This window comes from Artemia franciscana, unplaced genomic scaffold, assembly GCF_032884065.1.
Source record: "Artemia franciscana unplaced genomic scaffold, ASM3288406v1 PGA_scaffold_38, whole genome shotgun sequence".
In the NCBI taxonomy this organism is placed as follows: domain Eukaryota; kingdom Metazoa; phylum Arthropoda; class Branchiopoda; order Anostraca; family Artemiidae; genus Artemia; species Artemia franciscana.
This window is the reverse complement of record NW_027062676.1, coordinates 1,714,516-1,732,520: the sequence shown is the minus strand read 5'-3', so window position 1 is coordinate 1,732,520 and position 18,005 is coordinate 1,714,516. Positions and strand designations below refer to the sequence as shown.

At 36.8% G+C, this 18,005-nt stretch overlaps 1 protein-coding gene across 2 annotated transcripts in view; it reads right to left on the bottom strand.

Annotated features, from left to right (window-relative positions):
- The window catches only part of LOC136041789 (DENN domain-containing protein 5B-like), a 153,813-nt gene that overhangs the window by 24,911 nt on the left and 110,897 nt on the right, over nucleotides 1-18,005 (bottom strand). For both annotated transcript variants that reach the window (XM_065726543.1, XM_065726544.1), the window contains 2 exons: nucleotides 12,332-12,591; nucleotides 10,744-10,929 (listed from right to left, as the gene is read on the bottom strand). In XM_065726543.1, coding sequence (XP_065582615.1) covers nucleotides 10,744-10,929; nucleotides 12,332-12,591 — 446 coding nt within the window. The remainder of the gene's footprint in view (nucleotides 1-10,743; nucleotides 10,930-12,331; nucleotides 12,592-18,005) is intronic.

The window sequence follows — 18,005 nt, the reverse complement described above, 5'->3', positions numbered from 1 at the left end:
TTGTCCTTCTTTCAAAAAGAAATCTACCGTCGGCCTACGTTATGGGTCATTGGTCTTTACCTTAAAGGGCATGTGGGATAAAAATATATTAATAACTTCCATCTAGCCAGTCAGGGTAAAAAAAAAGAAAAGAAAAAAAAAAAAAAGCAAGATATCTTGTGTCATGCAAGAAACAATCACATAGATTATATTCCTTTTACCCCAATTTAAATAGCAATAAAGTTAGAACATAAGTTCCGGCTGAAAGTATAGTGAAAAGATACGAGAACGCCTACTCCTTCAGGAGTTGCTAGTTGCCTATCTCAATCAGATTGGAAAATTGCTTTTGTTCCAGGAAGCTTATCAATACAAACCAAATATGAATGCAAACAGGTGTATAGAAAACCGCCGCAGGTGAAATTGTTACAACATGGATCCCTAGCTGCTAATTACGAGTTCCCAACGTCACTCTTACAACTTTTGATTTATAAATTTCTCCCTGTTTGAACTTAGACTTCATCAAAAGCGGTTAAATTGAAAACAAAAGGATCTTAAACTGAAGAGAGTTGAGTTCATAATTGAACTGTTTTAGAAGGAATACATTTGTCGATTTGTTGCACGAAATGAAATGAGCTATTCATTGCACTGATCTTTGCAAGCCATATTTACAATAAATATAACTCTTTTAGAAATTGTTTTAAACTCTTATTATTCTTGTAAATACCTAATATTTCAAGCTAGCTGAACAATATACTTACGCGATTAGTTCAAGCGGTTCTCGTTCGTTTTTTTGTGCTACATCAAAATTTGCAAATCGTCTCAAGGAAGCATCATTAGTCTATGATTAGCTCCCAACAACATAACCCAGGTTAGCCATTTTAAAGATAAATGACTAGTTCTTTTTCAGTGTTTTAGTTGAATATTTGGAGATTCAACCAAATCAAATGGACTAAATTACAAAATATTTTAGTCATACACGTAATTGATATATTTCTACTCTAAGAGATGTTTATGAAATAAGATAATATTGTCCATGAATTTAAAGGGTATTAAATTGCCCATTAGAACAGGGCCTTTATAACAGGTGGTGGGCTATTGACGCTCTGGGACACCGCATCTCTACCTTGGGCTAGAAGACTAGGAACAAACTTAATAGGTAGACTTATTAAGACTACTGGTTTGGGTCATTCCCTACAAGATTTTTTTCTTACTCCCTACATATTATCATTTTAGAGCTATCTTATTTGTTCTTTCTTTGTTTATATTTTTATGTCTGGAGTTATGTGACAACTTCTAAGTTAAATTTGTATTATTTGTTATAACTGTATTGTATATGTATTGCAATTGGAGCATGATAAAGAGCAATTGTACAATTTCGATTCTCGTTTTCCAGCGCAGGCAATTGTGACAAGTGAATAGCCCCCCCCCACCAATAGCAAGATAAATGATACATAAACAAATTCAGTGAATATTGACTCAAGTGACACCCAAGCAAGCTAGTGATTACATAAGGTACAGAAAAATCAAGTGATACGAACACATATGACCAACTGGTCGAACGCGTCAAACCCCAAACAACAACAACAACAAGAACATTTATTTATATTTTCATTGCTCAATTTGAGTGTTTATTAAGTGATGAACCTTCAGTTATAGTTTATCTTTCATCTTATTTGACTCTAGTTTTCATTTGAACATACGTTCTACAACAGTATTAATAATTCATCGGAGCACCAAGCCAACTGACTGAACACAAATTTTGATGACACGACCATCGATTTTTAGCAATATTAATTACTATAACGCTAATCTGCATGGTATTTATTTAAACCTTTAGGGAAAACATATCCCCCTCGAAGGAGCTAAGGATTTAAATTTTTTATTCTACATCCACAAGAAGTAACATTTTATAAATCTGTAACGAAAAATAATTATATTCTGAGAGGTTTTTCTTAAATGATCCAGGTAGGAACCTTCTACAAAATTGTAAGCTTTTAAGTTTAAAATAATCCATTAAAATTTGTAATTCTAATCATGAGATAATTTCCCCCTAATATCCATTCAAGGCCGTATACAGGTAGGGTTAGAGGGTTTCACCTCCTCTCCTCAGAAATATTTTTCCGACTCGTACAACATAGTAAAATAAACAAAATCAAATTTTTGATTGTTTCTTTTGAATTTTTTTTTGTGTGTAGCCCCTTCCCCAAAGAAAAATCCGGAATACGGCCCTATGTCCATTAGAAAGGTTTTTGGCTTGAAAGGACATTTCAAGACGAGATAAAAAAAAAAACAGAAACAATTTTTTAAAGGAAAACCAAAAACAATTGCCCCCCTCCCGCAAAAAAAGGCAAACCAAATGTATTTAAGCTACTCCAACCCCATCTAGGTGATAAGAGTCCAGCCTAATGCAGATTAGATTTTCATTACTTTTAGTTTTATTGACGAACAATTTTGATTTTCCCATTCTCTTCTTCACTTGATTAGTTGCCATTCATTTTTTCTTATTGTTAGACGTTTCTGTTCTTTTCTGGTTTTTATCGGTATTGAACATGCCTCGTTCGACACATCTAAAGTTTGACTGCGGCGTTTTTTTTTTAATTTTTATTTTGCTTGTCTTTTTTAGGTGGCTGGCGTTAATTCCCAGGAAAATAGCCCCCCTCTCGGGCGTAAAATACCCCCCCCCCCACAGAAACTAGCCACAGAAAATAGTCCCCCGCGGGCCCCACCCCAGAAAATACCATCCCCACACGGCTGGTTGGTCGGCAATCCCTCTGGATTTAAAAAAAGGACTAAAACTCTTAATTAATAATCCAAGGAGCACGCTCCAAAGTTTCTGCGACCTTGAGGTGGAGGTGTGGATGAGGAAGGGACAGTCCTTCTCCTGTACGGAATAAATTCTGTTTATTTTGGGGTTTACGGTTATTTTTCGCTTTCATAATAACAGCGTAGACCAGAAATATTCCCAGAAATCGTAAGGGAGTAGATATCAATTTCACATTTTTGATGCGTTTTTAAAGTTTCTTTTGTACCCCTCCCCTCCCCCCAAAAAATCTTGCTGGAAAATACCCGTTTGCTGGGAAACTTTTCCGCCGAAGGGGAGAGATTCCCAGCATCATTTTACAAACAATCAGAAATTAAAGTCTTTTTCAAATGAAAGTACACTAAGAAAAATTTTTCACCCGAGACCATCTGCAATAATTTTCTGGGTGGAATTTTCAGCTAGAATGGAATTATCTTGGAGGGATTTCCTGGAGAGGGGTATTATTACTTGAAAACAACTTTCCACGGTGGAACTTTTCCGTGGGTAAAGGAAACTTCAGGAATTTTTCATGGAGGGGTGAGCCGGATTTCCCGGCGTTACTTAAAAGCGATCAGAAATTAAATTAATAAAAAGTTTCTTCAACTGAATGTAACGACTAACATTAAAACTTAAACGAACAGAAACTATTACGTATATGAAAGGGGTCACCCCCTCCTCAAGACCTTGCTATTTACACTAAAGTATTGACTTTTTGTACTAATTCCTTAAGAACGACTCCTGAAACACAATGGCCGTTTAATATGAATTAAATAAAAAAAACAAGTTTTTTTAAATGAAAGTAAGGAGCAACATTAAAACTTAAAACGAACAGAAATTACTCCGTATATGAAAGGGGCTTTTCCACCTCAACGCCCCGCTCTTTACGCTAAAGTTCGACTCTTTCTCTTAACTCTGTTTTAAAACAGTAAGGAACTTTAGCGTAAAGAGCGGGGCGTCGAGGAGGAAAAGCCCCTTTCATATACAGAGTGATTTCTGTTTGTTTTAAGTTTTAATGTTGCTCCTTACTTTCATTTAAAGAAAACTTGTTTTTTTTTATTTAACTTCTGGACGTTTTTGAATTAATGCATGTTTTGATCTTGGCTCTCCGCGCATAAATAATTAAAACGAAATTTGCATATTAATTAATTGGAATTAATCGGAAGACTTTGAGAAAAAAGGAGCGAGGGAGGAGGCCTAGTTGCCCTCCAATTTTTTTATTACTTAAAAAAGCAACTAGAACTATTAATTTTTTACAAACGTTTTCATTGGTAAAAATGTACGTAACTTACGAATTAACTTACGTAATGAACTTCTGTTGTACGCAATGAACTTCGTCGATGCCTCGCTCTTTACATTAAAGCTTAAATTTTGTCCCAATTCCTTAAGAATGACCTCTGAATCACAAAGGCCGTAGAATAAATAGTTGAAATTACTAAAAATGCTTTAGCGTAAAGAGTGAGGTATAACAAGGAGGTAAACCCCTCATATACGTAATACTTTTTGTTCGTTTTAAGTTTTAATGCTGCTCCTTACTTTCAGTAGAAAAAAACTTTTCATATTTATTTTTTCATTGTTTTTTTTCAAATAATGCTAGAAAATCATGCGCCCCCTTCATTGAAATTCTCTTCCCCCATGGAAATATCCTCCAACGTAACCCCCCCTCAAATCTCCCCCTAAACCAAAAAAATTCCCCTGAAAACGTCTGTACACTTCCCAGTAACCATTACTATATGCAAGCACAGGTCAAAGTTTGTAACTTGCAGCCCCTCCCACGGGGACTACGGGGCAGTAAGTCGTCCCTAAAGACATAGTTATTAGGTTTTTCGACTATGGTGAATAAAATGGCTATCTCAGAATTTTGATACGACGACTTTTGGGAAAAAATGAGCGTGGGAGGGGGCCTAGGTGCCCACCAATTTTTTTGGTCACTTAAAAAGGGTACTAGAACTTTTAATTTCCATTAGAATGAGCCCTCTCGCGACGTTCTAGGACCACTCAGTCAATACGATCACCCCTGAAAAAAAAAAACAAAAAACAAATAAACACGCATCCGTGATCTGTCTTCCGGCAAAAAATGCGAAATTCCACATTTTTGTAATTAGGAGCTTGGAAATTCTACAATAAGGTTCTCTGATACGCTGAATCTGATGGTGTGATTTTCGTCAAGATTGTATGACTTTTAGGGGGTATTTTCCCCTATTTTCTAAAATGAGGCAAATTTTCTCAGGCTCGTAACTTTTGATGGGTATAACTGATCTTGATAAAAAAACTTATATATTTAAAATCAGCATTTAAATGCGATTCTTTTGATGTAACTATTGATATCAAAATTCCATTTTTTAGAGTTTCGGTTACTATTGAGCCGGGTCGCTCCTTACTACAGTTCGTTACCACGAACTGTTTGATAATAAGCTTTTTTTAAAGTTCCAATCATATGTTATAAAAGAGTGTCGGTGGCTGCAGAGTGGGAAGAGGGGACGGTGCCTGAAACCCCCTTGAGGGAGCCGGATTTTCCTGCATAATCTGATTAACAATCAGAAATTAAGATTAAAAAAGGTAAGTTTTTTCAACTTAAAGTACAGAACAATATTGAAAGACAAAAACCAGTCCATATATGAGTGGGCCTGACCCTCATAAATCCCTTGCTCATTAAACTTACATCTCTATTGCTTTGACGAAGCTTTTTATTCTAATTAAACGGCCCAAATCTTTATGAAGTTTTTTTTGAAGAATTTGAAAAAAGTTCAAAATTTTGCGTAAAGAGAGAAGGGCTTAAGAGGGGGGAGCCCCCTCATATATTGAAAATTTTGTTTGTGTTGGTCCCCGTCCTGCATTGGTATCCGGGACCATTGCGTTAAAAATGGAGCATATAGACAGGGAGTAAGGCTCATGACGAATAAGAAAGCTGCTAAGTCAAGTCTAGCTGGGAAGGTATTAATATGAATACTAATCGGTAATTGTATTAATAAAAAGTTAAGGGTACCAATTATAGTAGTATATGCCCCTGTAGAACCAACTGACGGAGATTATAGTGATTCAGATGAATTTTACTTACAGTTACAGAAGCAAATAGACAGGCTCCCATGTAGAAATATGGAGTTTTTATTAAGAGATTTTAACGCCCAGGTCGGTAGAAATAGGGATAGATGGTATTCTAGCCTAGGTAAATTTCGTGTAGGAAAAGAAAACAGTAATGGCTACAGACTGTTACAATTTTGTTAGTATAACAATCTAGTTATAACAAATACGGTGTTTTGGTTATAAAATGGCCCATAAGTTAACATGGTATTCACGTGATGGTAAGACAGCAAACCTTAATGATTCTGTTATTCTTAACCAAAGACTGGCAGGATATATACAAGATAACAGGGCATATAGGAGCACTGTTATTGCTGTTGAAAGTAAAGATCACCATCTGGTAGTGTCTAGGATTAAATTAAAGCTGAAATTTCGGAAGAGTAACTACCTCCTGGGAAGTTAAGATGTTAGTAGACTTCAGGATGAGAATTTGAGAGAAACTTTTCAGGAACAGTTGTTACTAATCTGGAGAGTTTAAAATTTGACAATGTGGAAGATGGATGGAATAATTTTAGGAAAACAATTTATGAAGTTGCTAATGGTGTCTTAAAAAGACACCTAATGAAAGTTAAGACCGAAGCTAGGAATATTAGTGAAAAGGCTTTATGTTTAATAATGAGGAGAAGGAGCTTGTACAAGAGCTATCTGAGTGATAAATCATATGAAAACAAAAGGAATGTAAAGAAAGGGGAGGAAACATTAAAATATGAACTAAGGAGGTGTGAAGTGGAGGCCACGGACAAAATTGCCGAGGATCTGGAAGATGCAGCTATACAGAATATTAGTAAAATATTGTACAGGCGTGTTAATAAATTGAGAGAGAGCAGTCAATCTGGACATGTCCCAGGTAAAGATAAGAACGGGGCCACAATTAGTAATAAGGAAAGAGTTAAAGAGAGATGGGTAGAAATTTTTGAGAACGTGCTAAACCGAGATAGAGTTGCAGGAAAAAATATAGAAGAAAATAAAAAAGTTCGTTATATCTTGGATGTGAAGGAAGATTTGTTTTGTGAGGAAGAATTAGCAATACTACTAAAAGGATTAAAAAATAATAAGGCTCCAGGTGCTGAAATTGTGGTAAATGAGTTTCGTAAATATGGCGGCTCTGAGGTTAGCAATAAATTACTGAAGATTATGAGTATGATTTTTGAAAAAGGAGAAGTACCTAGCGATTTTAGAAAACCTTAATTAAACCACTGTATAAGAAAGTTAATAAAGAGTGAGAACACCTACCTCTCTCTAGGTAGCAAATTACTTAGTAATTAGATACTTTTTAGCCTAAGAGATGCTTTAGACAAAGTTATAAGAGAAGAACAGTGCGGTTTAGAAAAGGTATAGTATGTGTCGACCAAATTTTCACTCTAAGGTTAATAACTGAGAAGTGCCTGAGTCATCAAATACCTTTAGTCCTCAGTGTTATAGATTATGAACAAGCGTTCGATTCTGTTCAAAGAAGAGCTTTAGTGAAGGTTTTATCCTTGTATGGTATCCCCCTTTATGTGGATTATTTTGATGAATGTGGCGTCCTAAGACGCAGAGGAACGGCAATGAAAGACCATGGAATCAAATGGGGAGGAAAAATCTCCTGGATTTAGATTAAGCTGATGATTTTGCGAGTAATAAGATTATTTGATGATTTTGCGAGTGATAAGATTATGTGATGATTTTGCGAGTTCAGGGTGCTAGAATAGGTTTGAAAATAAATGTTAAGAAGACTAAGTCACTAAGGCTAGGAATAAGTGAAGATGAAAATGTGACGTATCGTCTTCGTATGTGACGTAGGGTAACGAAAAGACTGATCAGATGGACAGCTTCACCTACCTTGGTGGCATTATTAGTTAAGTATTAGTTAAAGTAAATTATTATTAAAATTATTTTTACTAAAGATTAGTAAAAACTGGGAGCAGTGAAGATGTTAAAAGTAGAATAGCCAAACATCAGGGGTTTTTTTACAGTTGAAATTTTTTTTTAAGAACAGGAAGATAAATCTGCAAACCAAAATTAGAATATTGGCAGCCACAGTGATGACAGTGGTCAAATATGGCTCAGAAGCATGGGCGCTCCGAAAAGCGGATGAAGATTTCCTAGACGTTTCCCAGAGAAATTACCAACAGATTCTCCTGGATAGCCGGCTGACTGATCCCTTCTACTGATCTCCCTTTCTAGGGCAATAATTAGAGAAAGGTTGAGATGGCTAGGGCACGTTCTGCGGATGAAGGATGAAAGATTGCCAATGATTGTCCTTTTCAGCAAACCGTCTAGGGCTAAAAGGAAAGCAGGTTGTTCGCGGTTGAGGTCGGAAGTTGTCATAAAGAAAGATTTAAAGGAAATGAGAGCTTCCTGGGAGGGTTTACACAAGGAGGCTTTGAATAGATTGGGATGGAGGAAGGACGTGCGTAGCCGTGTTAGCCTCAGATGGTTTGGTGCTGCGGTGAGTTAAAATTAGTATTAGTAGCGTTGAATATTATAGATATTTAGTAACAAATATTAAATTATTGAAAACATCAGTGCTATCTCGGAAGTATTACAGTTTCTGCCGATTCTTCATGAGGAGATGTTCCGGCAGGATTATCCGGAGGCTATTTTCCACGTGTTTTGATTTCTGGGAAATAATTTTCACGAAAGGGTGCATTTCTGGAGTGATCGAGATGCCGATTAGAGATCAAAGTCGTATTCAAATTAAAGAATGCGAAGGAGAATTTTTCAGGCTGAATCGTCTGCAAGCAATTTTACAGGGAGGAGGGATTCACAGCGAGGACAGAACCGTCGGGAGGGAATTCGATGGAAGGGAAGGTTTACTTTACGTTGGATAAAATTTCATTCACCGAAGGAGATTTCCGTGAGGGGGAGGGTTGCCCTCTCCATATATGAAGGGTATCCCCTCCTTAATACCTCACTCTTTACGCTAAAGTTTCACCGTTTGTCCCAGTTTTTTAAGAGCGTTTACTGGAACACGGGGCTTTTTAATTAGAATACGAAGCTCTTTTAAAGTGCTAATAGCGTTAGCGTAAAGAGTAAGGTAATGAGGAGGGGGCAATCCTTCATATAAGGAATAGATCTTCCAGAATTAATCTGCGATTGTTTTTCAAGTTTTCATGTACGGTGAGCCAAATTCAAACCCGCATTAGCTGAAAAACGTTCAGAAATAAAAAAAAAACAAGTTTTTTTTTAAACTGAAAGTAAGACGCAACATTAAAACTTCAAAAAAAAAACAGAAATTATTTCGTATATGACAAGGGCTTGTCCCCTCCTCAACGCCTCACTCTTTACGCTAAATTTTTTATTGTTTTAAAAAGTAGAGTAGTGACAAAGAGTCAAACTTTAGTGCGAAGAGCGAGGCATTGAAGAGGGAATAGCACCTTTCACATACGGAATAATTTCCGTTCGTTTTTAAGTTTTAGTGTCGGTTCTTACTTGCAGTTAAAAAACTTGTTTTTTTTTCATTTAATTAAAAAAAGAACAGCCTATTGGCTATTGCTTACACATAGCATTTGTTATTGGGATGTAAACAGACATTTTTCGGGAGATGAATTTTCTCTAGACGAGTTTTCAAACGCTAAAGTATCAATTTGTATCCCAATCCTTTACGAACAAAAAGTGAAACACAAGGCTCGTTAAATTAGAACAGGATAGCTTTTTGAAAATAATTTCTGCTCGTCTAAGTTTTAATGTTGATCCTTACTTTCAGTTGAAAAAACCTGCTTTTTTGTTTAATCACTCAAAAGAAAAAACAATTCTCAAGGGAAAACATTGAAATGCCGATGATTTTGAATAGCCAAAAATAGCCAGTAGTTAGTTTTCTTTATCCGGAGAGTGAGCCCGTGTAATTTCAAATCTAGATTTTTTTTGGTAAGCATTTATGTCACCGAAGCTTGTTTTTATGTTATTCAATGTTTGGAAAAAAATGTGCAAAATGCTCTTTAATTACAATTTTTGTTGTTGATCTTTGGCAAAGCGAAGAGGTAATTATTATAATTCGATATTATATCGAAACCATTATAACAAATATAGAAAGTGAAAAACCGATATATCGTTTAATCAAATTATCGCCCAACAATTCCAATTTAAAGCGGAACGTCTCATCGTAAAACTCATCTAATAACAGACTTGAATCAAAACAGGTTCGCTTTGGATGCGTGAGCTAATTGCCTATAGGGACCTAGATTGCCCCTGCATCGTCTTTGTCAATGTAGCGTTAATCAGTGATGCAAGGGTAGAATGTGACGTAAATTATGCAAATAAGGTATAAAATCTTCCTGGGGTTCTCACTATAACTCATCTATTATTGATGTAAAACTAGTTTTCCTACATCCGTGGAGTAACAATTGGCAAAGAACTTTTGTAAGAATTTCAATTCGTTTAATTTCTAACTCTTTTTTCTAACAAACACAAAAAATGGTAACTACAAAAAATTTAATTAATCAGAAAAGTGTAAAACCTCAGACTTTTGTGTTCTATCTTTAAGCTTAAGGGAGTGTTCAAAGGAGTCAAGTGACATTGCTACCTAATATAAAGGCTGTGCTGAACTTGCAAATTATATAAAATTACCAACATAATGCGAAATACCTTACATGGTTGCTGGGATGCATGGGATGCCATGGGTTTCTAAATGTAAATACTTTGATTTACGAGACATTAATTTAAAAAGCATAATCAAGGAACAATAGGTTTCTAGTGCGTTGATAGCAGTGCTTCGAAAATTCCATTGGGGTATCTTAGAATTTCAATTTTTGGGCATTTTAATTTCCTCTGGACTGAAATTAACGTTTGATGGCACAAGACGGCAGAAAACACCACAGGAGGTACACTAAGATTTGAAATAAAAAGCGGATCTAAAGAATTTAGCTTGGAAAGCAATTTAAAACAGAGAAAAAAATCGTTCTTGCCTAAATAGTCCCAAATATATAATTTCCTTCCAAAGAACCTTGGACTTTTGATTCCAAATGAAAAAATTTGTTCTAAGGAATGTACCAGACCTTGATCCCCACACAGAAGAGGCGTAAATGCACTTGGACAAATACCATCAGGCTCGTGCTTACAGTAATATTTAACTATGGAGTTCACAGAATGACCTAAAAAAGAGGAAAATCAATTAATTAAATGCAGTTTATCGCCAAGTACCCATTAATGGCGTTTTTATTACCGAGTTTGAAACCACAAACTTGAAGACAGGATCTATTTTTGAGTACTTTACTTTCCGAGATACCGTCAGCCTAATAGTTTATCTATTATCTGATGCATAGCGATAGATCCACCATATTCACCTGAGATGGGTGACCTTTCGTTTCTTGATAATATTTAGAATATAAAGAAGCTTCCACTACACCACTACTGCTACCTTTAATTTTATGGATGTATATTTTTTTTATAAGGCACTTTTGAAGAAAGTATTACTGCCACTGAAGGATTCATTTTAAAATAGGAATTAATTTGTTGATAATCTTTGACAAATTTAGCTTTGTCACGATGAGGTCATAAGACAGTAGCTAAAAAACAGGTCAAGAAAAGCATGTATCTATAGCAAAAGCCTAATTATTAGAAAAATCACGCGCTTCTGCAAATTTCATCTGATTATTTATGTTTTACTGTAACGATCCTGGTCAGGACTACCAGTAAGAAAATATTTATTGGGAGGAAATTTCCTCAAACAGGAGAAATGCAAATTTGCCAAGAAGATTTTTCCTCGATTCAGTATTCTTCAATTTTCGGTAAAAAGTATGTACTTGAAGTGAGAACAAATCGGGAAGCTTTTTTATCATAAAATATTTCTCTCAATTTATACAAATTTAAAGTTACGTACTTTAAAACAGGGTAAAGGCACTGTGACTAGTATCATTACAGAAAACCTGTGGATATTCACCAATGAAACCTCAAAGTTGATTATCATACAATAACTTAGTACATCAAATTAAGTAATTTCAAAATATGCTTCAAATGATAAAATATCATTTTCTTCCAAGACGCCTATTAGTGACATAGGAAAAAAAAGAAGAGACTATGGTACCAGTCTAGACAGAATACTGAAAACTTATAGATTTGAACAGAGTTGGCCTTAAAACGACTTGAAATGAAATTGTTCTTAAGCAAGCTAAGATCAGCGGTAACGGAGAAGGGCGAGGTTGATTTGCATCAAGGTTCTTCACCATCCTAACATGGCTGGTTTGTTCTCAAAGAGAACAATATTCTTTATATTCACTTACCAAGAGAGTAGCATATATTTTGTAAAGGTTGGGTCATTTATTACTAGCATTATTTTCTTTACAAAGTATTCAAATGACTATACATTTCTTGGCCATGCACAGCAGCAAATGACTCAGGACCAGAGGTGCGCCTAATGTTGAAATTTTTTGATATCACCCTTCTTGGCTTTTATCTTTTATTATTTCTTTTCTGATACTATATTTCCATTTTACACCCGCACCAACTCAGTTAAAATAAAGGGGGAAAAAGTGGTGTAAACAGGCATTAGCATACCTAAAGAGTCTTGAATTTCGGCAATACTTGTGCGATTCTTTTGTCCCTCTGGCCATCGTGGCAATGATCCTGAAAAACTGCTGTTCATTAGGTTTGTAGTACTACCGCTACCACGCGGCCCTAGGGAAGAGCTCCGAGATCGTGTATGACTGTCTTGGCAACTCTCTTCTTTTGAATAGCTATCAATACGCTCTGCCACTAATAGTCTTTCTAAAGAATCATCATCAACACCAACTCCAAGCCACCTTCCACACTGAAACCTAAAAGTTGCAATAACTTTTATAAAATGTTGAACAACATAGTTTCAACTGAGAAATGTAATATATAATCTCAATACCAGCTAATAGTCTGGAATACAGTCTCAATATCAACTAATAGTCTGGAATATAGTCTCACCAGAGGTGATATCATGGTCATCGGCCTCACAACTATCTGAAGAAAATATCCAGTCTCCAGGCAGAGGAAAATAAGTAGAAAAAATAGAAAAAGGGGCTGTCCCCTCCTCAACGCCCCGCTCTTTACACTAAAGTTTGACTCATTCTGACAACTCTACTTTTTAAAACAATAATAAACTTTAGCGTAAAGAGCGAGGCGTTGAGGAGGGAACAACCCCTTTCATATACAGAATAATTTCTGTTCGTTTTAAGTTTTAATGTCGCTTCTTACTTGTAGTTAAAAAACTTTTTTTTATTTAATTTCTGAACGTTTTTGAATTAATGCATTGTTTTGATTTCGGCTCACCACACATGAATAATTAAAAAAAAAATTTGCATATTCGTTTTTTTTCTGCTAAATGGCTTTCTCATAGTTTTGATCGGACGATTTTGATCAGAAAAAGGGGTGGGGGAGGAGGCCTAGTAGCCCTCCAATGTTTGGTTAGTTAAAAATGCAACTACATTTTCTTATTTTTTTACGAACGTTTTTGTTATTAACTAACATACTTACCTTACGAAATAACTTACATAACGAACTTCTATATTTGTGTACTTTTATTACGTATATGAGGGGTTCGCCCCTTCGTCAATAAACCGCTCTTTACACTAAAGCTTGAATTTTGTCCCAAATCTTCAAAAATGACCCCTGAATCACAAAGGCAGTTGAAATTACTAAAAATACTTCAGCGCAAATGGCAAGGTGCTGTGGAGGAGATGAACCCCCTTATATACGTAATATTTTAGGTTCGTTTTAAGTTTTAATGCTAATCATTATTTCCAGTTGCAAAAATATTATTTATTTTTTCATTTTTTTAAAATAATGCTAGAAAATATTGCACCACCTTCATGGAAATTCTCTTCCCTCGTGATAAATACCTCCATGGAAAGATCCTCCCATGTAAACCCCTCCCCTCGACCCACCCCCTCAACGCGAAAAAGTCCCCCTGAAAACGTCTGTTCACTTCCCAATAACCATTACTCTATGTAAACAATGGTCAAAGTTTGTAACTTGCAGCCCCTCCCACGGGGACTGTGGGGGACTAAGTCGTCCCAAAAGACATAATAATTAGGTTTTTCAACTATGCTGCGCAGAATGGCCAGCCTTCTTGTTCAAAATAGTTTAAAAGTCAAGCAACTACATCTGTGGCGATGACATAACCCCCTGCAGCTTTTGAGTGGGATTCCAAACACAATAAAACACATTGCGTACATGACGGTTGTCAACAGGACATATGAGCAATAACTAAGAAATGGCTGAGGGTATTCAGTTGAAACTTACAGGGGATGTCGAAGAGCTATTGGAGGGCAGCCATCCCACCTTGCCTTTTTTAGATGGTCAAACCTGGAAATGTAGTTATTTGACATTGATACTATTTTGAACAAAATTGCTATCTTATGGGACTGGTTGCCTTTCGATTACACGCGACTCTTGAAAAGGGAACTAAATTTTAAGGAACCATTGATTTTTGAATTAAACTGGAATAGTTGTGGGGCATTAAGTCATGGCTATTTGTAAAAGAAGCCAAGACAGATAGTCCAATTGAGTGAGAGGCAAATCTGGCATTAACCCCCCTTATTAGGATTGTATAAAAATGATGTTAGTTCATTATGGCACTTGGTATCTACCGAGTGACATATAGCGATCACGAACTCTGTCGGTCTGTCTGTCCCAGTTTTGCTACTTTAGGCACTTCCAGGTAAGCTAGGACGATGAAATTTGGCAGGCATATCAGGAACCAGACCAGATTAAATTAAAATTGCCGTTCCCAGATTCGATCATCTGGGGGGGTGGAGTGTGGGGGGACGGTTAAATCGAAAAAATTAGAAAAAATGAGGTATTTTTAACTTACGAATAGGTGATAAGATATTAATGAAATTTGATGGTTGGAACGATATCGTATCTCAGAACTCTTATTTCAAATCCCGACCGGATTCAGTGACATTGGGGGGAGCAGGGGGGGGGGGCTAAAATCTTGGAAAACGCTTAGAGTGGATGGATCGGGATGTAACTTGGTGGGAAAAATAAGTCCTAGGTACGTGACTGACATAACCGGAACGGATCCTTTCACTTTTGAGGAGTTGGGGGGGGGGGAGATATTTCTGAAAAATTAGCAAAAATGAGGAATTTTTAACTTACGAAGGAGTGATCGGATCTTAACGAAATTTGATGTTTGGAAGGATATCGTATCTCAGAGCTGTATTTTTAAATCCCAACGGGATCTGGTGACATTAGGGGAAGTTGGGGGGGGGGAGCTTGAAATCTTGGAAATCACTTAGTGTAGAGGGATCGGGATGAAACTAGGAGGGAAAGATAAGCGCAAGTCTTAGATACGAGATTGACAGAACTGAAACGGATCCGCTTTCCTTGGCAGAGTTTGGGAGGGAGGGTTAAATCTGAAAAATTAGAAAAAATGAGGTATTTTTAATTTACGAAGGAGTGATCGGATGTTAATGAAATTTCATATTTGAAAGGACCTCGTAACTCAAATATACTATTTTAAATCCCCACTGGATCCAGTGTCATTGGGGGGGGGGGACCGGAAACCTTGGAAAACACTTAAAGCGGAGAGATCAGGATGAAACTTGGTGGGAAGAATAAGCCCAAGTCCCAAGATACGTGACTGACATAACCAGATCGGACTCACTCTCTTTGGTGAAGTTGGGGGGGGGGGTAATTCGGAAAAAATAGAAAAAATGAGGTATTTGTAACTTACGAAAGGATGATCCGATCTTAATGAAATTTGGTTTTTAGAAGGATATTGTGCTTTAGAGCTCTTGTTTTAAATCCCAACCAGAACCGTTGACAATGGGGAGGGCGAGTGGAGGGGGAAGCCAGAAATCTTGGTATACTGAGGTATCTTTATCTTACAAATGGGTGATCAGATCTTATGTCTTATGTCTCAGATGCTCTATTTTCACTCCGAACCAGACCCGAGGACATAGTGGGTTGGAGGGGGGAAACAGAAATCTTGGAAACCGGAAATCTTGGAAAACGTTTAGAGTGGATGAAACTTGGTGAGAAGAATAAGCACATGTCCTAGATACATGATTGACATAACCAGACTGAATCCGCTCTCTTTGGGGGAGCTGAAAATTGGTAAGCGTGTCAGGGAGCTGCACAAATTGACTTGATGAAGTCGTTTCTCCCGATCCGACCATCTGTGGGGCTGAAGGGAGAGGAAAAGTAGAAAAATTGAGGTATTTTTCGCTTACAAGTGGGTGATCAGATCTAAATGAATTTTGATATTTAGAAGGACCTCGTGACTCAGATCTATTATTTTAAATCCCAGCCTGCATTAAGCCTCTGATTTTGCTTTTAAATCAATCTATTGATTCTTAAAATTTTGCTAGAAATGAGCTCTTGGCTCTCCCACCCTCGTCACAAGTGCCATATGAGCTCTTAGCTCTTGTTTGTTAATATATTTCTATCTATTATCCATGCATGCGTCATTCCTAGGGTAGTAGAACTAAGGTAGATAATCATAGAACCTAAAGTTTTCTAAGCGTTTTTCCCTTGTCACTGATCAAAATTTTGAAAAAGCGACTTTGTTAAAAACAGTCAAAAGGTCTAGTAACTACGCCTCCGGGGATGCAATGCTCCACACCCAGGGCAAGGATTGTAAATTATGCAATTAGTCCTTTTTACATGCAAGATTGATCATTAGGAAAAGAGGAATATTTTATTCTAGGTGTGTCCGGAAAGGCTAAGGGTATTAAAGTGAAACTTCGAGGAATGTTGAGGGGCATGTTAAACTAAATCAAAAGATACTATGTGCATCCAGTTTGTAAAAAAAGACGTATCCTCAATATGTCAAGAATTACTAAGGATAAAGTCTTAAACTTAAGGGCAAGTTGATGGCGATGTTGAAAAGTGATCAGAGGGCACAAACTTCCCCTCCCATTCCATTTTTAGTTGCCCTCCCTCCAAATATATCTGACAAAATTCTAGAAAAGCTGTCTTCTTCAAAATAATCAAAAAGTCGAATAGCTATGCCTCCGGGAATGAAATAAACCCAACACCCCCCGGGGCTAGTGTTAAAAGTTACCCATAAGTTGCCCATTGTTTATGCACAAAGCTGCTTATTGAGAAAAGGGGAATGTTTGACCCTGAGTCTCCAAAAAGACTAAGGGTACTAAGGTAGAAATTTTATAAAATGTTGAGGGGGATGTAAAACAAAATTAGAACACACTATATGCATTGTGCATATGTACAATATATGATTTGTCAAAAGGATATAACAGCCATGTCCAGGGAAGGGTATTAAGTTGAATTTTAAAGACATGTTTAGAGGGATGTTAAAACAGGAACAGAGGGCAATGCCCCCCCAGCCCCTTTAGGATGCCCCCTTTAACACTGATAAAAAAAACAAAAAACGTTATAATCAAAATATCAAAAAGTCAAATAGCTATGCCCTCGGGGATGCCATTTCCCCACAGCCCCTGATGCAAGTAATGTAAATCATGCAATTTCTCCGTTGTCTATGGCACTTGGTATTAACCAAGCGACATATAGCGATCACAAATTCTTGGCCTGTAGGTCTGTCGGTTTGTGTGTCCTAGTTTTGCTAGTTTAGGCACTTTCAGATAAGCTAGGACGGTGGAATTCAGCAGGCGTATCAGGGACCAGACCAAATTAAATTAAAAATTGTCGTTTCCCCGATTCGACCATCTGGGGTGGAGGGTGGGTGGACGGTTAATTCGAAAAAATTTAGAAAAAACGAGGTGTATTTAACTTACAAACGGGTGATCAGATCTTTATAAAATTTGATATTTAGAAGGATATCATGTCTCAGAGCTTTTATTTTCAATCCTGACCGGATCCGGTGACATTGGAGGAAGTTGCAGGGGGAAACCTAAAATCTTGGAAAACGCTTAGAGTGGATTGATCGGTATGAAACTTAGTGAAAAAAAACACAAGTCCTAGATACGTGATTGACATACCCGGAAATGGTCTGATCTCTTTGGGGGTGTTGAGGGGAGGGTTAATCTTTAAAAATTAAAAAAAAACGAGGTACTTACTAAGGAGTAATCGGATCTTAATGAAATTTCATATTTAGAAGGACCTCGTAATTCAGATCTCTTATCTTAAATCCTGACCGGCTCCAGTGCCATTCGGGGAGTTGGGGCGTGGGAACCGGAAATCTTGGAAAAGGCTTAGAGTGGAGAGATCAGGATGAAACTTGGAGGGAAGAAAAAGCATAAGTCCAAGATACGTGGCTAACATAGCCGGAACGGATCCA